At 41.5% G+C, this 23,863-nt stretch overlaps 2 protein-coding genes across 6 annotated transcripts in view; one reads left to right on the forward strand and one right to left on the reverse strand.

Moving 5' to 3' along the window:
• The first annotated feature begins 1,664 nt into the window (after window positions 1–1,664).
• On the forward strand, window positions 1,665–12,443 carry fam98b (family with sequence similarity 98 member B). The gene is made up of 8 exons (XM_034195316.1): window positions 1,665–1,857; window positions 2,198–2,346; window positions 2,462–2,590; window positions 7,790–7,965; window positions 9,121–9,201; window positions 9,293–9,409; window positions 10,232–10,399; window positions 11,055–12,443. Exons 1-8 carry the CDS (start codon window positions 1,820–1,822, stop codon window positions 11,352–11,354), a joined length of 1,158 nt encoding a protein of 385 aa, XP_034051207.1. The 5' UTR covers window positions 1,665–1,819; the 3' UTR covers window positions 11,355–12,443.
• Window positions 11,584–23,863, reverse strand: part of ptpn21 (protein tyrosine phosphatase non-receptor type 21) — a 49,576-nt gene continuing 37,296 nt past the window's right edge. For 4 of the 5 annotated variants that reach the window (XM_034195315.1, XM_034195310.1, XM_034195312.1 and 1 more), the window contains 4 exons: window positions 16,874–17,002; window positions 16,549–16,780; window positions 14,171–14,331; window positions 11,584–14,040 (listed from right to left, as the gene is read on the reverse strand). In XM_034195315.1, coding sequence (XP_034051206.1) covers window positions 13,912–14,040; window positions 14,171–14,331; window positions 16,549–16,780; window positions 16,874–17,002 — 651 coding nt within the window. In that variant the 3' untranslated portion in view covers window positions 11,584–13,911. The remainder of the gene's footprint in view (window positions 14,041–14,170; window positions 14,332–16,548; window positions 16,781–16,873; window positions 17,003–23,863) is intronic. The other variant, XM_034195313.1, reaches the window with a different exon arrangement.

Below are 23,863 nucleotides of genomic sequence, written 5' to 3' on the forward strand. Positions count from 1 at the left end.
TAAATAATGGTAGGGCTTCCTTGAGCAGCCTGGTAGGAATGGGGTCTAATAGACATGTTGATGGTTTGGATGAAGTAACTAATGAAAATAACTCAGACAGAACAATCGGAGAGAAAGAGTCTAACCAAATACCGGCATCACTGAAAGCAGCCAAAGATAACGATACGTCTTTGGGATGGTTATGAGTAATTTTTTCTCTAATAGTTAAAATTTTATTAGCAAAGAAAGTCATGAAGTCATTACTAGTTAAAGTTAAAGGAATACTCGGCTCAATAGAGCTCTGACTCTTTGTCAGCCTGGCTACAGTGCTGAAAAGAAACCTGGGGTTGTTCTTATTTTCTTCAATTAGTGATGAGTAGTAAGATGTCCTAGCTTTACGGAGGGCTTTTTTATAGAGCAACAGACTCTTTTTCCAGGCTAAGTGAAGATCTTCTAAATTAGTGAGACACCATTTCCTCTCCAACTTACGGGTTATCTGCTTTAAGCTGTGAGTTTGTGAGTTATACCACGGAGTCAGGCACTTCTGATTTAAAGCTCTCTTTTTCAGAGGAGCTACAGCATCCAAAGTTGTCTTCAATGAGGATGTAAAACTATTGACGAGATACTCTATCTCACTTACAGAGTTTAGGTAGCTACTCTGCAGTATTGGTATATGGCATTAGAGAACATAAAGAAGGAATCATATCCTGAGGATATGATATAAACTGAGGACAACAAAGTAGTAGATCAGCTGGCAAAAGCAGCTCTGAAATCAGAAATACAGATCAACATTCCACTTAGTAAATCTGAAGTCAAAACAATCATCAAGACAGAAATGAAGAAAGCACGGCAAAAGCTTTGGGACAGGGAATCGAAGGGTTGGTCTTTACATAAAATTCAGGGACAGGTTGTATTAAAGAGACAGGGAGATGGAGTCGCAGGGAAGAAGAAGTAATCACATATCTACGAATAGGTCATAGAGGTTTAAATCATACTCTCAACATGAAACCAGTCAATGTTCGAGATGCAGCAGAAGGGAGACTGTTGAGCACGCGTTACTAGAGTACCACACATAGAACAGACAAAGAAGAATTCTATGAGATAATATCAGAGCACAAGGACAGAACAGTTTAACATTCGTGAGATTACTTTCTTTTTCTACACTTACACCACCAGCTTGGAGGCATGTAATTGCATATTTAAAGAGAACATGGTTATTCAGCAGAATATATAATGTATAATGTAATATATATATATAATGTATTATTGAAGGTGTTAATTGTGTCATTTTCCCCTTTTTAGTTTGGACAGTGCTGCCACCACTGAAGGAGTTGAAGAATAAATATATGGTAATTTATAGTACAGTCAGCGTCAACATTTTTCACAAAGAGCTTTGTCTGTTCTTTCAATTACTTCAATTTATGAAGAAGAAAAATGGTATAAAATTGCATAATTTTGTTAAAGACTGTAAACTTAATGAAACCCCCCAGTGTACATATAACTTTTTCTTCTTTTTAATTTTTTTTTAATTATCCCAGTGTCTTTGTAGTTTAATGTCGTTATTTTGTTATTTTTTTGAATTGTCAATAAAGTTGGTTTATTAAAAACAAAACTAAAACGTCAGACTCCATTAATGCTCCACACCCAAACAGTTGGTGGCGGTAATGCATCTTGTCGTTTTGCAAACCGCCAATAAACTCGACAGAAGAAGAAGAAGAAAAAGCGCAATCATTTTGCAGAAATGAATGAGTGAATAATGCCTTTTTCGCTGATGTTGTCTCGGTAATGTCGTAATGTGTTAGTATATTTTAAAGTAGTAAAAATCTTCTCGGACTGAGCGATGGAGAGTGACATTTTGGACTTGTTAGAGCAGCTCGGGTAAGCGAATTCTCTGTTAGCATGCTACATTAGCAAGCTTAGCTTTGCAACAACGTCTGTAGTTATAATTCATAAAAACTAACTTGTGGGTATTTTGGAAGATGTCTGGCTTGTTTGTACTGCTGCTTCCTAAAGATTTCTTGCAAAGGGGGTGGTTATAAAGTGTTTAAGACTAGCGTTATTTTTGAACTGTTGTAATTAATACACCGCCTGCTGTTGGAAGGTGGCACTGCAGGTGTTATCAATGAAACTGAATTTCTTTGTGAAGAGTAGTTCTTTGTCAAACCCTGATATTCTGAGTGAATCGAGCTTCAGTGTTGATATGGTCATGACCCTGCAGTTATGTCGGCCCCCTGTTGGTGGAGAAGGAGCTGCTGAGAGCTGCAGACGGAGGACTGTCCTCAGCCGTCTATGTAGATCTGTGCAGGTGGTTGGCAGAGAGGTTAAAGCCGCTGTGTGACCTCGAGGAGAGCATATCATCTGGCCCAGGTCAGCCAGATCAGTCCAGCTGCTCAATAACTGTCTGGTCTCTGTCAATCTGCCTATCTGACATTGTTTTTTTTGTTTTTTAAATAATGTTTTTTGTGCGTGTGTTGTGCTTCAGATGATATGGACGGCCTTCAAGTTGAGGTGAGCGGTCTGCTGAAAGAGTTGCACTGTCCTTATGAAGATGTCGTTTCTGGGGTTCTCAAAGGCGGCATGAGGAATGCGAAAGATCATCTAAAGTGTGTTTGTACGTATCTGTTTGGCACCAACATTCTGTGAAGTTGAAGTTGACTTGACTGGTGGTTGGCTCTCACTGCGGTATTGTATCACTTCCTGTTCCGGAGCACAGCGGTGTTTTTCTGTATCTGTTAGCTGTTTAATCTGCGCAGTTAGATTGATCTAGTTATCTAGATTACGATTTGTTTCCCAGTGTAATCTTTACGTGCCTTAACTAAAGCACTCATTCTGCTGAATCACCTCTAAATTATTTACACATTATTCACTTTGCGTGTTTTTAGGAATCCGCTAGCTTAGCGTAGCTACTAGCTCTTAGCCGATTTAGCATGGCGGCTTCTCCTGTCTCTCCCGCACTTTTCTGCTCTGGGTGTGAAATGTTTAGTTATTCCTCGGCCTCCTTTAGCAGTAATGGTACTTGTAATAAGTGTAGCTTATTCGTAGCTTTGGAGGCCAGGCTGGGCGAATTGGAGACTCGGCTCCGCACCGTGGAAAATTCTACAGCTAGCCAGGCCCCTGTAGTCGGTGCGGACCAAGGTAGCTTAGCCGCCGTTAGTTCCCCCCTGGCAGATCCCGAGCAGCCGGGAAAGCAGGCTGACTGGGTGACTGTGAGGAGGAAGCGTAGCCCTAAACAGAAGCCCCGTGTACACCGCCAACCCGTTCACATTTCTAACCGTTTTTCCCCACTCGACGACACACCCGCCGAGGATCAAACTCTGGTTATTGGCGACTCTGTTTTGAGAAATGTGAAGTTAGCGACACCAGCAACCATAGTCAATTGTCTTCCGGGGGCCAGAGCAGGCGACATTGAAGGAAATTTGAAACTGCTGGTTAAGGCTAAGCGTAAATTTGGTAAGATTGTAATTCACGTCGGCAGTAATGACACCCGGTTACGCCAATCGGAGGTCACTAAAATTAACATTAAATCGGTGTGTAACTTTGCAAAAACAATGTCGGACTCTGTAGTTTTCTCTGGGCCCCTCCCCAATCAGACCGGGAGTGACATGTTTAGCCGCATGTTCTCCTTGAATTGCTGGCTGTCTGAGTGGTGTCCAAAAAATGAGGTGGGCTTCATTGATAATTGGCAAAGCTTCTGGGGAAAACCTGGTCTTGTTAGGAGAGACGGCATCCATCCCACTTTGGATGGAGCAGCTCTCATTTCTAGAAATCTGGCTAATTTTCTTAAATCCTCCAAACCGTGACTATCCAGGGTTGGGACCAGGAAGCAGAGTTGTAGTCTTACACACCTCTCTGCAGCTTCTCTCCCCCTGCCATCCCCTCATTACCCCATCCCCGTAGAGACGGTGCCTGCTCCCAGACTACCAATAACCAGCAAAAATCTATTTAAGCATAAAAATTCAAAAAGAAAAAATAATATAGCACCTTCTACTGCACCACAGACTAAAACAGTTAAATGTGGTCTATTAAACATTAGGTCTCTCTCTTCTAAGTCCCTGTTGGTAAATGATATAATAATTGATCAACATATTGATTTATTCTGCCTAACAGAAACCTGGTTACAGCAGGATGAATATGTTAGTTTAAATGAGTCAACACCCCCGAGTCACACTAACTGTCAGAATGCTCGTAGCACGGGCCGGGGCGGTGGATTAGCAGCAATCTTCCATTCCAGCTTATTAATTAATCAAAAACCCAGACAGAGCTTTAATTCATTTGAAAGCTTGTCTCTTAGTCTTGTCCATCCAAATTGGAAGTCCCAAAAACCAGTTTTATTTGTTATTATCTATCGTCCACCTGGTCGTTACTGTGAGTTTCTCTGTGAATTTTCAGACCTTTTGTCTGACTTAGTGCTTAGCTCAGATAAGATAATTATAGTGGGCGATTTTAACATCCACACAGATGCTGAGAATGACAGCCTCAACACTGCATTTAATCTATTATTAGACTCTATTGGCTTTGCTCAAAAAGTAAATGAGTCCACCCACCACTTTAATCATATCTTAGATCTTGTTCTGACTTATGGTATGGAAATAGAAGACTTAACAGTATTCCCTGAAAACTCCCTTCTGTCTGATCATTTCTTAATAACATTTACATTTACTCTGATGGACTACCCAGCAGTAGGGAATAAGTTTCATTACACTAGAAGTCTTTCAGAAAGCGCTGTAACTAGGTTTAAGGATATGATTCCTTCTTTATGTTCTCTAATGCCATATAACAACACAGTGCAGAGTAGCTACCTAAACTCTGTAAGGGAGATAGAGTATCTCGTCAATAGTTTTACATCCTCATTGAAGACAACTTTGGATGCTGTAGCTCCTCTGAAAAAGAGAGCTTTAAATCAGAAGTGTCTGACTCCATGGTATAACTCTCAAACTCGTAGCTTAAAGCAGATAACCCGTAAGTTGGAGAGGAAATGGCGTCTCACTAATTTAGAAGATCTTCACTTAGCCTGGAAAAAGAGTCTGTTGCTCTATAAAAAAGCCCTCCGTAAAGCTAGGACATCTTTCTACTCATCACTAATTGAAGAAAATAAGAACAACCCCAGGTTTCTTTTCAGCACTGTAGCCAGGCTGACAGAGTCAGAGCTCTATTGAGCTGAGTATTCCATTATCTTTAACTAGTAATGAGTTCATGACTTTCTTTGCTAACAAAATTTTAACTATTAGAGAAAAAATTACTCATAACCATCCCAAAGACGTATCGTTATCTTTGGCTGCTTTCAGTGATGCCGGTATTTGGTTAGACTCTTTCTCTCCAATTGTTCTGTCTGAGTTATTTTCATTAGTTACTTCATCCAAACCATCAACATGTTTATTAGACCCCATTCCTACCAGGCTGCTCAAGGAAGCCCTACCATTATTTAATGCTTCGATCTTAAATATGATCAATCTATCTTTGTTAGTTGGCTATGTACCACAGGCTTTTAAGGTGGCAGTAATTAAACCATTACTTAAAAAGCCATCACTTGACCCAGCTATCTTAGCTAATTATAGGCCAATCTCCAACCTTCCTTTTCTCTCAAAAATTCTTGAAAGGGTAGTTGTAAAACAGCTAACTGATCATCTGCAGAGGAATGGTCTATTTGAAGAGTTTCAGTCAGGTTTTAGAATTCATCATAGTACAGAAACAGCATTAGTGAAGGTTACAAATGATCTTCTTATGGCCTCGGACAGTGGACTCATCTCTGTGCTTGTTCTGTTAGACCTCAGTGCTGCTTTTGATACTGTTGACCATAAAATTTTATTACAGAGATTAGAGCATGCCATAGGTATTAAAGGCACTGCGCTGCGGTGGTTTGAATCATATTTGTCTAATAGATTACAATTTGTTCATGTAAATGGGGAATCTTCTTCACAGACTAAAGTTAATTATGGAGTTCCACAAGGTTCTGTGCTAGGACCAATTTTATTCACTTTATATATGCTTCCCTTAGGCAGTATTATTAGACAGTATTGCTTAAATTTTCATTGTTACGCAGATGATACCCAGCTTTATCTATCCATGAAGCCAGAGGACACACACCAATTAGCTAAACTGCAGGATTGTCTTACAGACATAAAGACATGGATGACCTCTAATTTCCTGCTTTTAAACTCAGATAAAACTGAAGTTATTGTTCTTGGCCCCACAAATCTTAGAAACATGGTGTCTAACCAGATCCTTACTCTGGATGGCATTACCCTGACCTCTAGTAATACTGTGAGAAATCTTGGAGTCATTTTTGATCAGGATATGTCATTCAAAGCGCATATTAAACAAATATGTAGGACTGCTTTTTTGCATTTACGCAATATCTCTAAAATCAGAAAGGTCTTGTCTCGGAGTGATGCTGAAAAACTAATTCATGCATTTATTTCCTCTAGGCTGGACTATTGTAATTCATTATTATCAGGTTGTCCTAAAAGTTCCCTAAAAAGCCTTCAGTTAATTCAAAATGCTGCAGCTAGAGTGCTGACGGGGACTAGAAGGAGAGAGCATATCTCACCCATATTGGCCTCTCTTCATTGGCTTCCTGTTAATTCTAGAATAGAATTTAAAATTCTTCTTCTTACTTATAAGGTTTTGAATAATCAGGTCCCATCTTATCTTAGGGACCTCGTAGTACCATATCACCCCAATAGAGCGCTTCGCTCTCAGACTGCAGGCTTACTTGTAGTTCCTAGGGTTTGTAAGAGTAGAATGGGAGGCAGAGCCTTCAGCTTTCAGGCTCCTCTCCTGTGGAACCAGCTCCCAATTCAGATCAGGGAGACAGACACCCTCTCTACTTTTAAGATTAGGCTTAAAACTTTCCTTTTTGCTAAAGCTTATAGTTAGGGCTGGATCAGGTGACCCTGAACCATCCCTTAGTTATGCTGCTATAGACGTAGACTGCTGGGGGGTTCCCATGATGCACTGTTTCTTTCTCTTTTTGCTCTGTATGCACCACTCTGCATTTAATCATTAGTGATCGATCTCTGCTCCCCTCCACAGCATGTCTTTTTCCTGGTTCTCTCCCTCAGCCCCAACCAGTCCCAGCAGAAGACTGCCCCCTCCCTGAGCCTGGTTCTGCTGGAGGTTTCTTCCTGTTAAAAGGGAGTTTTTCCTTCCCACTGTAGCCAAGTGCTTGCTCACAGGGGGTCGTTTTGACCGTTGGGGTTTTACATCATTATTGTATGGCCTTGCCTTACAATATAAAGCGCCTTGGGGCAACTGTTTGTTGTGATTTGGCGCTATATAAAAAAAAAATTGATTGATTGATTGATTGAAGCAAGACCCTCAACAGCCTTCAGCGGGGATTGCAGATAGATTATGAATACAAGCTGTTGTAAATATTTATCCCATAGTTTGCACATGATGTTTACACGCCACTGTGAGTGCGTGCACCCTGTGAACTTTGGTTGTGGTGATGTCAACACAGAATGAATGTACCAAACACTGAAGAGGAGGAGAAGCTCATCATTTTGGATCTGTGATATAAAATCATGGAAAGCATGAGCTGAACCACTTAGTTGTTCTGCTGCTTTATAAATCCACACACACACCTTCACTGTGGGCCTGTTCAGTCATCCACCATCCTGTCCGGCAGTTGATTAAGAGACAATCGTCCTTTCAACCAAAAGATTGCCACGACTATGCTTGGCATTGTTTTCACCTAAAATATATTTGGCCCAATAATCTTATAACAATGAAGTTAAAATTCCCAAATGAATTTGGAGTGAATTTTGAGATGTCCGTTTTGAAACATTTTCTCTCTCCCTCTCTCTTTAAGTGTTTCTGTGTTCTGAGCTTCAGGCAGCTCAGATTGTGAGGAGCAGAAAGATCTCCGATAAAGAACAGGAGCAGAGTCCAGCGTATCAGGAGCTCCTGATAACGTGTGAAACGCTGAATCTCCCGGAGCCCAGGGGACAAGACATGGCAGGACTCTTCTCCCAAATACAAGACAAGGTGGGGCTCACACAGTGTGGTCCATAAGTATTTGGACGATGTGCCTGCTGTGACTACTTTCAACTTTAATACAAGAGATTTAGGAATTACACCCACTTTTTTCCCCACAGTCTTTTTATTTTTACAGGCCGTCAGTAAAAGGTTGGCTCCAAGTGTTGTAGTTGTACATTGAAAATCTCGGTACGAGGTCCAAGGAGGTGTTGATGCAAGTGAATAAGTACAGTTGGATGGAAAGTCTAGTTCAGCAGTACCTTTATGAAGTCATTTGGAGTGATGAGACCAATAAAACAATAAAATAAACCTGTCAGACAGAGAACAGAAACTTTGGAAGCTGTCAGATCAACAATTTGGCACCTTCTTTACCAGAAGGAATGCACAAGTGAGCAACCCCTTCACAACATCAAGTATGAATAATGAGAAGAGCATAGAGTACAAAATGAACAACTTGGAAGTACATCACATCATCTGTCAAACGTGGTGGCAGCGTTGTGGAATGGGCGATCCGCGGTGGATCTGCATGCTGAATTGAAAGTTTTGCCTTGGATACCCTTTATGACGCAGTTCCACATTACATGGAGGAATGTGGCAGGGGTGAGGATTGAAACGGGAACCTTCTCCACTGAAACCAAATGCACTAACCACTTGACCACCCCATATAAAAATAAGTTTGCTTAATTTAACTTTATTGCATAACTAAAGTGGGATGTGAAGTAGTATCATTTTAAAGGTAAAGAAAAGATGAAAATGTGCAAAAGAAAATACAAATACAACACACATTAAGCAGTACAACTAAATTGGGAGGGGGTGGGGGTCAGGGTATAGGTTCAAGTCTTTCCATAATATGATGCTGCATTAGAAAAGAGCAGCAACAGTTAGTGAAATATAATCTTCAGCAGAATAATTCACTGTTTTCTTAGTCGTCTCCACCTTGTTTTACCTTAAATCCTAGGATGCGATCACAAAAGGGTTTCTATAAAAATGTAGATGTGAACAACTTATGATTTAGCTGTAAAAAAGTCAGATTTTTTTTTTTTTTTTTGCTTTATCCCTGAAAATGCTCAACCTTTGAGATTTTACAGATTCTCAGACATGACGAATTCCTGTTACTTCTCTACATTTAAGTTGTGCTCAAATGTTAAAATTATTTAATTTCAGCTTGATGAAGTATTGAAAGGTCTCCCAAAAAGCTTCATTGGAAGTCCGGTGCTGAATAAACCTCTCAGCAGTGAGCAGTGGGTATGTAACATTATACAAGTTAAAGTCTTTGAAAGTATTGAATGATTACCTTTTTTTTTAAGCCGTGTTTGGGTTTCTTTTGTGTTCCCAGGAGAAGCTGCACAGCATAAACAAAGTCTTGTGTTCAGAGTATGAGTGTCGGCGCAGGATGCTGATCAAACGGCTGGACGTCACTGTTCAGTCCTTTGGGTGGTCGGACAGAGCCAAGGTACCTACAGCGCCACCTGTGGCCAGCCTGGTTTGAATTTCCTCCTTTGTGTGTGTGCGGTGGGGGGACTACTTATGACTGGTATAAGTAGTCGGGCTGCAAACTCACATGGTGTGATTTCAGAATTTATTATGTGGCAAAAATTTGTAAGCATACATTTCATATGTGAATATTAATAAAGCCACTGTTTTATACCACAATTGTTGTTTTGATAGGTTTTAATCTCTTTAAATGATTTGCACATACTTACATGAAGTTTCAGTAGATTTCAGAGCTCCTTACAAGTTAAGGAAAGACACTTAAAGAATAGCTTTGGCAAGTTTAGTGATATCTGGCCAATGCTATGGCAAAAGGTGGATCTACTAAATATTGATGTATTTTTTTCCTGTTGTAGTGCCCAAATTTAATACACCTGCCTAATTTTGTTGAAAGAATTATTGCACACTTTCTGTAAATCCTATAAACTTCATTTCACTTCTCAAATATCATTGTTTGTCTGCTATATGATATATTTAACTGAAATTGCTGATCCAAACAACCAATGATTTATAAAGTAAAATCATCAGTGGTGCCCAGACTTTTACATACAACTGTATAAAATGGAAATTCATGAAATTAGGTCTTTCTAGTGGCCCGAAATGCCTCTGAAATGCTCAAAACCTGTAGGCCCCCAGCAGGGTCCAGGGGCAGCCCCACACTGACCCCTGCTGATTTTCTTTCTTTGCTCATTCTCATCCCTGCAAATATAAATCTCAGTGAAACTACAGTAGTCCGGAAGCTTGAGTTGTGAGTATAAGTGCGTGTCATATGTACTTTTTTAAGGTAAAGGTGGACAGCATGGCGAGGGCTTACCAGCCCAAGAGACACACTCTGACGCCGCACTCCACAGTGGACATGGCAGAGCTGCTGGCCGCCAGAGAGGACATCTGCAACGTTGTGAAGACGAGCAGTGGCTCCAGCAGGGAGAAGACGGCTTGTGCAGTCAACAAGGTACGAATACAGCAGTGCTGCCACGTAAACAGGTTCAGCGGTATGTTTAAAGTCATGGTTTAAATCCCATAACCTGCATAATTTATCTTAACTAGAAACTGTTGAACAAACTGCCAGGTTTTCACTTTTCTGATGATCATTGAACTAATCATGTACCGAATGCCTTTAGTCAAGCAAAAAAAAAAAAGAAAAGTATAAAATCTAAGCTTTGTAACAGCACATTTTCACAAAAAATTGTTTTATTCTGCACCTAATTTGATTTAAAAAAAAAAATAAAAATTATGCCCCTCAGCTCAGCTGTAAAGCCTCGCATGACTCAGCTGAAGCCAACAGTCATGACAAAAAATAAATTGAATATTCAACCCATTGCAGGCTGAAGTAAAATTTTCAAAGAAAAAAAAAATTCTACTTCTGTTTGCTTTTTATAATTGTTATAGTCCACAAAGCATTTTTGAGTTCTTTCTACTTCTTGCCATAATTGCCTCTTCCAGAGGTGTGGGACTTGCAGGCACAGTGAAAAATGAGCCTCCAATTAGTAAAAATATAACGGGAGCAAAACACACTCAAAATTGCTTGGGGGTTCTGGAGGTTATCGTAAACTGATTATAAAATTTAGTTCTATTTTATTATTAATTTTGCTGGTTTTTATCCACAGATCCTAATGGGGAGAGTGCCAGACAGGGGAGGACGTCCATCAGAGATTGAAGCCCCGCCTCCTGAGATGCCACCCTGGCAGAAAAGACAAGATGGTGGTGGTGGTTGGGGTGGTCGTGGGGGAGGACGAGGTGGTGGAGGCAGCGGCAGGGGGGGAGGAGGTGGTGGAGGGGGAAGAGGTGGTAGCTGGGGTGGAGGTGGATGGAGAGGAGGAGGAGGAGGAGGTTGGAACCAAGGAGGTCACAGTGGACATGGAAGCTATGGCGGTCATGGAGGAAAACGAGGACGGTACCAGTATTGATGTTTTTTTTTTTGTTGTTTTTTTTACTGATGTTTGTGTTTTTAAAATTAAGTAATCACAGTGATGCATATGAACAGACACTATTTTGTTGAGTAACAACCAGCAAACTAGATTTAAATTTTGTTTCATTTTTATGTTAATTTTTTTTATTTTTGTAACTTTGAGGTGAAAGCACCATCATTGGGTGTTTGTTATAATTTAGCCTTCTTAGTGGGGTTTTTTTAACCTGTGCATTTATTCTGTAACTTGAAAATTTGAGACACCGCTGACTGACTTCCACCACCAGGGGGCTCAATGAACTAATTTAAAGTGGTAAGTAAAAGCGATAATGAATTCACTGGAGTCAAAATATCTTCCAAATATTTATTAACTGAAAAGGGCCCCCCCTCCCCTCCATGCCATACCATTTCTGTTCAGTTTATACAATAATCAATATTTTTACATTGTGTACATTATGAACAATAAATCTGTACATGGACAAAACAGTTGCCCCTTGGCCACAAACTCCTTTCAGTCTCCACACTAAGACTCTTATCAGTGTTTTAAAACCTGGAGCTAATCTGTAGGATTAAAAATAATCCAGTCATGATCTGGATTTATATAAGATTAGGTGGATTTTTTTTTTCCCCCTCCCGTTTATCACATAAAATTTTTGTTTTGTTTTGTTTAGTAAAAGAACCTTGTGCTGAATCATGTTCGTTTTGACATTAAAAGTTTGTGGTGTCAAAAATTTGACTCCTTACTTTAATCACATGGGTGTTTGTGTTTGGTGCAGAAGGAAAACAACTGTGCTTCAGTTAGATGTGATCGTCTGGCTGGACGATCAGTCCCTGAGACGCTCAAAGTCGAGGCTGCCAGCTGGACGTTCACAATATGTTCAGATTAGCTTTGATTTGTAATAAAGCCTCAACATTCAGGTGATTTCAGAGAACTGAGCTCATTTTTACAGATTGTTTGTCTTCACATGCTGATTATTTTTTATCATCACTACTAACAAAGAGCCAGTTACAAAAAAAAAAAATCCTTCAAAATATTTTTATGTTTACACAGTAGATATTTAGGCACTTTATTATTCCAAAATATAATTGTTCTCGCACATAACAGCAAGCAAAGTTCAGTATGTCAACAGTTCTGATGCAAAAGTGTATAAAATCAATTTTCCAGTTTGATTCTGGAGCTAAAGTGGTGTGGTTGGGGGTGGGGCTGGTAGACAAGTGCTTAAGTGTGCTTGTGTCCAGAATGGAAGGTTCCTGGTTCAAAGCCACCTGTCCCCATTGTCCATGTGATGTGGAGTTGTCAGGAAGGGCATTCAGCGTAAAACGTGAGCCAAATCAACACACAGAGTACCTCGACTCTGCTGCCGTGACCCCACGTCAAACAAGGGAGAAGCTGAAAATACTCTGGAACTTTTACACAATCATTCTTTCAGTGGTTGGGGTGGGGCAGAGTTGTTGGAATAGTGGAAAGCCTCAGTCAAACTCAAGAGATCATTTTTTAAATATTTGCTCCAAAAATAAACAGTGCTGCACTAAATGAGAGCACAGCATCCTGCAGAATTTAAGATAAAAATATATTTTGATTAGAACGAAGGCGGGGTCACCTTTGTCTTTAGTACCGTTGCGGATGGTTAAAAAAAAAACTGACTAGATTTGGGGCTCCATTTCAGTTTTCTGCCTTCATTAATACAAGCAGTCCTTCAATCACAGAACTGTAACAAAGCAGTTTTAAAAGTCATTTTAAAAACACATCAGTTGTTTCTTATTTTTATCTGAGACTTTAAAAGCAGCTTAATGTTGGTTCATTATGTACAGCAAAAGTGCTGAGCTTATTTAAGCTATAATATGTTATATATAAACATAATACTGTTAGGCATGGGCCAGGGAAAACACCTTAAGCAAAAACACTGTAGTACACGGTATTAACAGTATTGCACACCTTCATGGACACTTCATTCTCTTTCTGCATACCTGCAGTTTGCAACTGTTAAAGTTGCTGATTATACGGACTGGCAGAGTGAATCAAAGTAACATCAAGCACCACGCCCTTTGTGTTGCATTTTCGGGGATTAAAAAACACAAAGTTCACTCTCACATTCGTGACTCAAGCATTTGCTTCCTGACTCTGGTATTTTACAGAACATTTCCTATGCTCCTTTGGCCGTGACATACCGGTTTTAGTCACACAAAGCTCAGTGCATGTTGAATGTAGAAGAATGTCAGGTGTGTTTATGGCACTCATACTGTGGAACAGAAAATGTATGGGAGCTTTCAAGCTGCAGTATACAATGAAACCGGTAACTGGCCCATGCCTAAATACTGTTTAAAGGCAGGTCAGCTCTCTCTGTGCACCTTCATATAGCTTTGCTTCTTCTTTTACACATCCTCCCATCAGCCTTTCCTAGTTTAATAACTTACAAGTGAAACAAACCAGGGTCCTTTAAAAACCACCTGAAGCCAATCTGCTGTGTTGCGTCAGCGCGGCTTGCTGTAAACTTCGACTGATCCACAATGACTTGTGTACACCAGAAGATGAAGATATGCAGGACACCTTCCTGTGATCATATCAGCCTGGAGTTCCGGAGGTACTGGATCAGGACCTTGTAGACGAAGTGATACTGAGCCACGGTCTGAACCATCATCATCCTCTGCTGACGAAGCCTCGCCAAAACCGTCTGAACATCCAGCATCTGAACAAACACACTCAAGCTCAGACATGGACAACAGCCCCGAGGAAATGGACCCAGATGGGGTATGAATCTGGAAACACTTGTATTATACAGTCTAGTTCTTAATCTAATGTCAGTGTGAGGAATTTACCTCATTGTGCTCCAGGCAGGCAATCATGAGCTCAGACAGGATGACCACTCCAGTCCGACCCACACCGGCGCTACAATGGACCAGTACAGGAAAGTTGGTATTTGTTGGCTCACTGGTGCTGTTTGTGTGTCTCCTCACAGACTGAATCTCCTCCAGGTATGCTGTAGAAAGAAAAACAAACATTATGCATGTGAAACATTAAGGTTCTGTCCTCTTACTTCCGTTAAAGGTTGCCAGAACATCAGTCACCATCTCACTCTGCATCTTCTGTCACATCATCCACCTGCATGTCTTCATCCACCACATCCTCTTTGGCCTCTCCTCTCCTGCTTGGTGACATCTTCAGCATCCTTCCCCTACAGTTGTGCTCAAACATGTATATACCCTGGCAGAATTTTATTTTTGACCATTTTTCAGAGAACATGAATGATAACACAAAAGGTTTTTCCACTCATGGTTAGTGGTTGTGTGAAACCACTTATTGTTAAACTCTTTTTAAGTCATAATAACAATAGAAACTAACCAAATGACCCTGATCAAACATTTACATACCCTGGTGATTTTGACCTGATAATATGGTTAAAAGTTCACACAAACAAGTTTGAATGGCTACAAAAGGTAACCATCCTCACCTGTGAGCTGTCTGCTTGAAATCAGTGAGTGTATAAAAGGTCAGTGATTTTCTGGGCTCCTGACAGACCCTTTCATCCAGTGCTGCACTGACATTTCTGATTTCTGAGTCATAAGGAAAGCAAAGGAATTGTCAAAGAAAAGGTAATTGAACTGTATAAAACAAAGTGATATAAAAAGCTATCCAAGAGACTGAGAATGCCAATCAGCAGTGTTCAAACTCTAATTAAGAAGTGGAAAATGAGGGATTCCTTTGGAACCAAACTACGCTCAGGTAGACAAACAAAAATTTCAGCAAGAACTGTCGGGAAAATTTTTGGGATGCAAAGAAAAATCCACAAATAACTTCAGCTGAAATACTGGACTCTCTAAAGAAAAGCGGTGTGGCTGTTTCAAGGCACAGGCACTTGAAGAAAAAAATGGGCTTCATGGTCGAGTCGCCAGAAGAAAGCCATTATTATGCAAATGCCATAAAGTTCCATCTTACAATATGCCAAGAAGCACAGAGAACAAAGTAATTTGGAGTGACGAGACAAAAATTTAACTTTTTGGCCACAACCATAAACATTGCATTTGGAGAGGAGTCAACAAGGCCTATGATGAAAGGTACACCCTTCCTACTGTGAAGCACGGAGGTGGATCGCTGATGTTTTGGGGATGTGTGAACTACAAAGGCACAGAAAACCTGGTCAACAATGATGACAGGACGAATGCAGCATGCTGTCAGAAAATACTGGAGGAAAATTTGCACTCATCAGCCCGAAAGCTGCGCTTGGGACATACTTGAACGTTCAAACATGACAACAAGGCCAAGTCGACCTGTCATTGGCAACAGCAGAATAAAATGAAGGTTTTGGAGTGAACATTTCAGTCAGTCTCCTGACCTCAATATCATTGAGCCACTCTGGGGAGATCTCAAGTGTGCAGTTCATGCAAGACAGCCCAGGAATTTAGAGGAACTGGAGGCTTTTTGCCAAGTTGAATGGGCAGCTTTGCCATCAGACAAAATAAAGAGGCCTCATCCACAACTACCACCAAAGACTCTAATCTGTCACTGATGTTAAAAGGGGCAATACACAGTATTAAGAACTGGGGTATGTAAACCTTTGATCAGGGTCATTTGGGTAGTTTCATTTGTCATGATTTAAAGAGTAAACACAGTTGTTTGAAAATGGCTTCATCCAACCACTAACCATGACTGAAAAAAAGGTTTTTGTGTTAACGTTCATATTCTCTGATAAATGGGCAAAGAAAAAAAAAAATTCTAGAATAAATGTTTGAGTACAACTGAATATACCCCACAACCCTGATCTGTACATGTCCAAATTACCTTAAACTCACCTCTCACCAAACTGTCCCAACTGCACTTTCCTACTAATACGCTCATTTCTGTCCATCCTTGTCACTACCAACAAAGATCACAATAGCTTTAACTCTGCCACCTACAGCTCCACTTCCTGTGTTTTGGTCAGGTCCACCATGCCCCCATCTCTCACTATGTTTCACATTTAAGCACAGTTGTTCCCAAGCTCATACACCTTCACCACCTGTATTCCTTGCAAATGCATCATTCTGCAGTCCACCCTATCAGATGTACATGTTGTCCTTACCGACTTTCATCCCCCTTGTCTCCAGATCATTAGCATATCTGAGTTTGACATTTCCTCCATTTCCAGTAATATGACAACTAGGCTTTTTTTTGGTCAGAATGTCATACAAATATAGATGTGGACAAACGTTGCACTCACTAAGGAAGCCTTTGAAGTCCTCAGGACAGCCATGGTCCGGCCAATCTGTATACTGCAGGTGCCACACAGTCCTCTCTGGTGAGGTTAAGTGTTTGATCTTGAGCCCAGTCGTGGTGTAGCAGCCAGATTCTGCACGGAACCAGGCAGTGATCTTGATGCGACCGTATGTCACAGAGTTATGTCGAGAACCGAGACGGGGCCAGTACCGAAAGCTCTTTTCTCGTCCATTCTCCTGCAGTTAAAAATACACAAACATCAGTTCCAACAGTGGGGATGTAAAAAAAAAGAGAAAAAAAGTGGTATAGAGACAGTTATGTGGACACACCTCCTCAGCAGTCACCATGGCAATGATGGACACGCCCTGCTCCCACACCATCTGCCAGAAGTCCTGACAGGTGTTCATTAAGGGACCCTGTGTCGCAATGTAATTCCACTCCTGTCCACCAACTATTTCCTGCAGAGACAAAGTGTTCTTTAATTTATCAGGATCTCATGAGTGACTCTTCTAAATCCAGTCAGCCAGAGCAGCAGAAAATTGAATTTAATTCTCTGCAGGGCAGACAAATTCCATTTGGTCGAGACGCAATAATGAAGAACAGAATGTACCTAAAACCACACGTGTAAGAAGCATGTGGACCTCTGCTTATTAGATTTCAGTGATAAAACATCTCTTTCATTAATTCTTTCAAAGGAGGGGGTGGGGGAGTGGATGTTCTGAATCAAGAATTGAGTATGTCAACGCATTAAAGAGAATGTCCTTATTTCCAATCACATCCATTGTTAATTTACTGCCATCATCAGTGCTGTAACTGTTCATCCTGATAACAGCTCCACACTGCCACGCCTCACTCACAGATGATATACAGTTCCTGTTGTCACGTGCCCGTGGCTCAGAGGACAGTGACAAAGAGGAGACACAAACGAGAGGATTAGAAAAATAGAAGTATTTATTTACAATAGTTTAAGTCAATAAATTAAAAGGTGCAAAGATGTGCAGCTGTGCAAAAAGGTGCTCTGTTACCGGTCGGCGCAGCGAGACGTCCTAGAAAGAGAGAGGGAGAGAACAAAATTAATTAGTTGGGCCCACTTAAATAAGAGACAGGGACACCGGGCCCAGGTGCCCCTGATTATTGGCCCGCCCCGCTACAGAACAGCGGGGACGTCACACCCTCCCTCTTCAAAAAGTAGTACTACATTATATTTTTTTGTTGCACCAAAATTACATTATTTACAGCTTACCTATATTCAGCTATACATTTTTTTTCCTTTACAAACTACTTTAAAATCTGATAGGACTAAGTTTTTTCTTCCATTTTCCATTATCAAACAAGTTCTACCATTTAACAAGGAATCAAATTAGACTTAGCTATACAAGGCTAAAGATGACACCAATTGGTAAAGTCACAAGCTTAGCACACATGTCCTCTGCTGCACCTCCAGAGTTCCGGTGCCTGAAACTGGGAAGAGGCAGAAGAAAGACAGGCACAAAAATTAAGGCAACTTTGCTTTTTCCTTTTTTAAACTGGCGCACGTGACAACGCATCAGCCAACAAGTTATCAGAACCTTTAATATGACGAATGTCTAAACTGAACGCCTGTAGAAACAGCACTTTCAACATTTTTTTCACACCTAAGTGACCAAAGTCATCATGGGCAACTCTGAGCACATCATCACGAAACATCTCAGGAACAACAATCTGAAAAATGGGCTCACCAACGAAATCACCATGACATGGGACCCACTTGCGCACCAACAGACCCTCCTACATGAAGTACCCATGAGCAGCACTCTGTATCTTGTCACCTGGAAGAACATTTTCAAACAAAACTGAAAGAGTTGGATCAGACTTTTGATGCTGACTCCATTCCTTCACAGAGACAGATGCGGGGAGCTCGGGCAACAAGACTGAGCTCTCAAGCACATCCAACTCAGATGCACGAAATTGAGTGCGCGTCACGACACAAGCCGGAAACACCTCTGGACACTGCTCTTCAAGCGGAGACGATGCGCGTGGCTCAGGTGTCACCAAGGGCAAAGGAGACCTCGGCCACACTGCACTACCAACCAAATCATTGCCTAAAATCAATGAAACCCCAGGAAGCGGCAGAGCAGGGCACACGTCTACAATCACCAGACCATTACTAAACCCACATTCTAACATAATTGTGTGCCTCGGCACGGAGACCACACCCAGCTCCATCCCATGCATAAGGACAGTCACCCGTTTCTGTAGCAGAGGAGAATGGAAGCACAGAAGCCACTATAAACGAGTGTTTAGCCCCTGTGTCACACAGCATCTTAATATGAACACGCTGCTCGCTCCCCACAATGGACACATACGCATCATGGATGAAAGGAGCAAAAGCCTTACTGAACTTTTTCCTGGACTTATTGTTTGAAGCTAACAGAGCAGGAGCTGAAGGGACGTACATTTTACGCCTGCTTTTAGACTTGAGCACAGGACATTGAGACTTACAGTGGCCCATTGCCTGACAGTAATAACACCTGCTAGAGTGCCCTCTGAATGAAGCAGAGCGACCCTGCGCAAAGGTCTGTGAGGAGGAGCGACTGTCACTGACTATAGGCTTGGTCCTAGATGGAAAAATTTCACCCACAGCCCCCTTGTGAGTCAGGACAAAATCATCTGCCAGCTCCGCTGCCTTCAGAGCGGTGCTGGGTTTCTGTTCAGTAACATAAGTAGCTACATGCCGAGGAAAACAGTTCTTAAACTGCTCCAAGATCATCAACTCTGAAAACCCTCAAAAGTGTCAATATTCAAAGCAGAACACCAACGATTAAATTGACAGGTTAAATCTCTAACGAATTCCACGTGAGTTTGACGTTCATTTTTCTAAAAATTCCTGAATTTCTGGCGATAAGCTTCTGGGACTAATTCGTAGGATTTTAGAACTGCAGCCTTTATTTTGGCATAATCCAGACACTCTGCAGCGCTCAACGCAGAATAAGCCTCCTGGGCATGACCAGTAAACACGGACTGCAACAACAAAGCTCTATCACAATCCGCCCAATTTTTAACATCTGCAATGCGCTCGAACAGAACAAAAAAAGTATCTGGATCTTTTTCATTAAACTTTGGCATTAGGTGCAGACTAGCACCCACGTCAAACACGTTAGGAGCAGGCCTACAAGCAGCAGAGGAAAATGATTCTTCACTCACCTGCCTATAACCTTACCATTTCCCACTGTAATGCCATAGTGTTTAGCTATCTGCAATAAATGTTTCTTTTGACAGTTTTCCAAAAAACTTTCAGAAGGAGTGGAGAAAAAATGCAAAACAGAAGCCATGGTTACAAAAAAATAATGTGAACCGAACTGAATGCAAACTGCCAATCTCACATAACTGAGGCTGAGGGCCAGCGCGTCCATCGGAGTCCCCCGCCCTGAACTACTTAACACAAATCTACCTGCTTAACCTAGTCTTCTTGCGGTCTCCTATGGTGGGTATTTATGCGCTAAAACCCGATGGGTCTGAGCAGCGACCAGCAAGCTGACAACCCCCAGAACACCACAGACGCGCTCCCAAGCCGAAGCTTGTAGCCACGTTCACTGCTGCCCTCACAAAACAAAAGCAGGCAAATCTCCTTATGAGAAAAGCCACTAAAGCCTAACGAAGGACTCCAAAACACCATGCAGCACGAGACAGCACTTAACTTCACCTGGGATAAAAAAAAAACAACACACAATTTAACTTCAAACCTCTCGCGTGTCTCCACAAACAAACAAATGAACGCGCAATCAGCAGGTGTGCACCGGATTCTAATCATGTAGTCAGCGTGCGGCAAAGCCCCAACACAAAAAACAGGCCTAAAAACAAACTTTAACCAAATAAATTTACAAAAACTAAACGCGCTGACTACAAAAATTAAATTTAAAGGACGAGCCCCCACTCTTGTCACGTGCCCGTGGCTCAGAGGACAGTGACAAAGAGGAGACACAAACGAGAGGATTAGAAAAATAGAAGTATTTATTTACAATAGTTTAAGTCAATAAATTAAAAGGTGCAAAGATGTGCAGCTGTGCAAAAAGGCGCTCTGTTACTGGTCGGCGCAGCAAGACGTCCTAGAAAGAGAGAGGGAGAGAACAAAATTAATTAGTTGGGCCCACTTAAATAAGAGACAGGGACACCGGGCCCAGGTGCCCCTGATTATGGGCCTGCCCCGCTACAGAACAGCGGGGACGTCACACTGTCAACATGAATAGTAGACCTAAATTTGATGCACATACCGTGCATCCGGAAAGTATTCACAGTGCTTCACTTTTTCCACATTTATGTTACAGCCTTATTCCAAAATGTCGTAAATTAATTTTTTCCCTCAAAACACCCCATAATGACGTCATGAAAAAAGTTTTGGTTTTTTTTTTCACAATTTTTGCAAATTTATTTAAAATAAAATGACTAATAAATCACATGTACATAGGTATTCACACTCTTTGCTCAATACTTTGTTGATGCACCTCTGACAGCAATTACAGCCTCAAGTCTTCCTGAATATGAGAAATGCTGGAGCTTTGACAGAGTGACCATCGGGTTCTTGGTCACCTCCCTGACTAAGACCCTTCTTCACTGATTGCTCAGTTTAGACTCTGACTAAGCTCAGTGAAGATGGGCGGCCAGCTGTAGGAAGAGTCCTGGTGGATCCGAACTTCTTCCATTTACAGATGGAGGCCACTGTGTACATTGGGGCAGATGCCCCCAAAGCAGCAGAAATGTTTCTGTACCCTTCCCCAGATTTATGCCTCGAGACAATCCTGTCTACAGACACTTCCTTTGACTTCATGCTTGGTTTGTGCTCTGACATGCACTGTCAACTGTGGGACCTTATATGTAGACAGGTGCATGCCTTTCCAAATCATGTCCAACTAGAGCACCGCCCATGTAGAGCGCAAACCTCTGTCAACACTAGTTTCCAATTACACAAATTTTTACCTTACAAAAATTTTCAAGGTCAAAGTCCTGTTAGAAGTGGCTTTTCATAAGCTAAAATAGATGTGATCAAATGTCAGGAGCATGCATTTAATACATGCACTTGAATTTAAGTTTTTGTGTGTTGTCAGGTTTTTGTTTTTACTTTTTTTGGTTTCTGAATTCTTTTTCAGATAATGTTCACAAAACATTCGTTATCTCTGCTCTGCACAATTTGTCATTGCTTTTTGGCACTTGGTTTCTGACTGATAACTGGAAAATAGACCAACAGGCATAAATTGGAACCTCCATCGACTTTTGGTGGTGTAGATAAATTCATAATAGAAAAATGAGAGTGATTGAGGCACTTTTGATTGAGATATAATGCAAAATGTACACCAATAAAGGATATTATACACTCAACAAAAATATAAACGCAACACTTTTTTTTTTTGCTCCCATTTTGTATGAGATGAACTCAAAGATCTAAAACTTTTTCCACATACACAGTATCACCATTTCCCTCAAATATTGTTCACAAACCAGTCTAAATCTGTGATAGTGAGCACTTCTCCTTTGCTGAGATAATCCATCCCACCTCACAGGTGTGCCATATCAAGATGCTGATTAGACACCATGATTAGTGCACAGGTGTGCCTTAGACTGCCCACAATAAAAGGCCACTCTGAAAGGTGCAGTTTTGTTTTATTGGGGGGGGATACCAGTCAGTATCTGGTGTTGACCACCATTTGCCTCATGCAGTGCAACACTTCTCCTTCGCATAGAGTTGATCAGGTTGTCAATTGTGGCCTGTGGAATGTTGGTCCACTCCTCTTCAATGGCTGTGCGAAGTTGCTGGATATTGGCAGGAACTGGTACACGCTGTCGTATACGCCGGTCCAGAGCATCCCAAACATGCTCAATGGGTGACATGTCCGGCGAGTATGCCGGCCATGCAAGAACTGGGACATTTTCAGCTTCCAAGAATTGTGTACAGATCCTTGCAACATGGGGCCGTGCATTATCCTGCTGCAACATGAGGTGATGTTCTTGGATGTATGGCACAACAATGGGCCTCAGGATCTCGTCACGGTATCTCTGTGCATTCAAAATGCCATCAATAAAATTCACCCGTGTTCTTCGTCCATAACAGACGCCTGCCCATACCATAACCCCACTGCCACCATGGGCCACTCGATCCACAACATTGACATCAGAAAACCGCTCACCCACACGACGCCACACACGCTGTCTGCCATCTGCCCTGGACAGTGTGAACCGGGATTCATCCGTGAAGAGAACACCTCTCCAACGTGCCAAACGCCAGCGAATGTGAGCATTTGCCCACTCAAGTCGGTTACGACAACGAACTGGAGTCAGGTCGAGACCCCGATGAGGACGACAAGCATGCAGATGAGCTTCCCTGAGACAGTTTCTGACAGTTTGTACAGAAATTCTTTGGTTATGCAAACTGATTGTTTCAGCAGCTGTCCGAGTGGCTGGTCTCAGACGATCTTGGAGGTGAACATGCTGGATGTGGAGGTCCTGGGCTGGTGTGGTTACACGTGGTCTGCAGTTGTGAGGCTGGCTGGATGTACTGCCAAATTCTCTGAAATGCCTTTGGAGACGGCTTATGGTAGAGAAATGAACATTCAATACACGAGCAACAGCTCTGGTTGACATTCCTGCTGTCAGCATGCCAAATGCACGCTCCCTCAAATCTTGCGACATCTGTGGCATTGTGCTGTGTGATAAAACTGCACCTTTCAGAGTGGCCTTTTATTGTGGGCAGTCTAAGGCACACCTGTGCACTAATCATGGTGTCTAATCAGCATCTTGATATCCCTTACCAAAAAATAGTACTGATAAGTATATAAAAAGTAAACTAGAAGTATACTTGAAACATACTTGCATATACTACTTTTTGGTAAGGGATGGCACACCTGTGAGGTGGGATGGATTATCTCAGCAAAGGAGAAGTGCTCACTATCACAGATTTAGACTGGTTTGTGAACAATATTTGAGGGAAATGGTGATATTGTGTATGTGGAAAAAGTTTTAGATCTTTGAGTTCATCTCACACAAAATGGGAGCAAAACCAAAAGTGTTGCGTTTATATTTTTGTTGAGTGTATAATGTCTGAATAGAACCATGTCATTTGATTGGTGATTTGTATGCCACGTGATATGGATCGTTCGTCCCATTTGCCACTGTATTCCTTTTATAGTTCAAATTTGATTCCACTTACTGTACACGCCGCAACCACTGTGGGCTTACAGTAGCGGTGACAGCACTTAACATAAAAACAAACATGGTGGGGACAGTGTTCATTCAACTTTGTTGGTGCAGGTAATCAACTGAATGTGTAATGTGTAGACTCCAATTAAGCA

Source organism: Thalassophryne amazonica, chromosome 19 (assembly GCF_902500255.1).
Source record: "Thalassophryne amazonica chromosome 19, fThaAma1.1, whole genome shotgun sequence".
In the NCBI taxonomy this organism is placed as follows: domain Eukaryota; kingdom Metazoa; phylum Chordata; class Actinopteri; order Batrachoidiformes; family Batrachoididae; genus Thalassophryne; species Thalassophryne amazonica.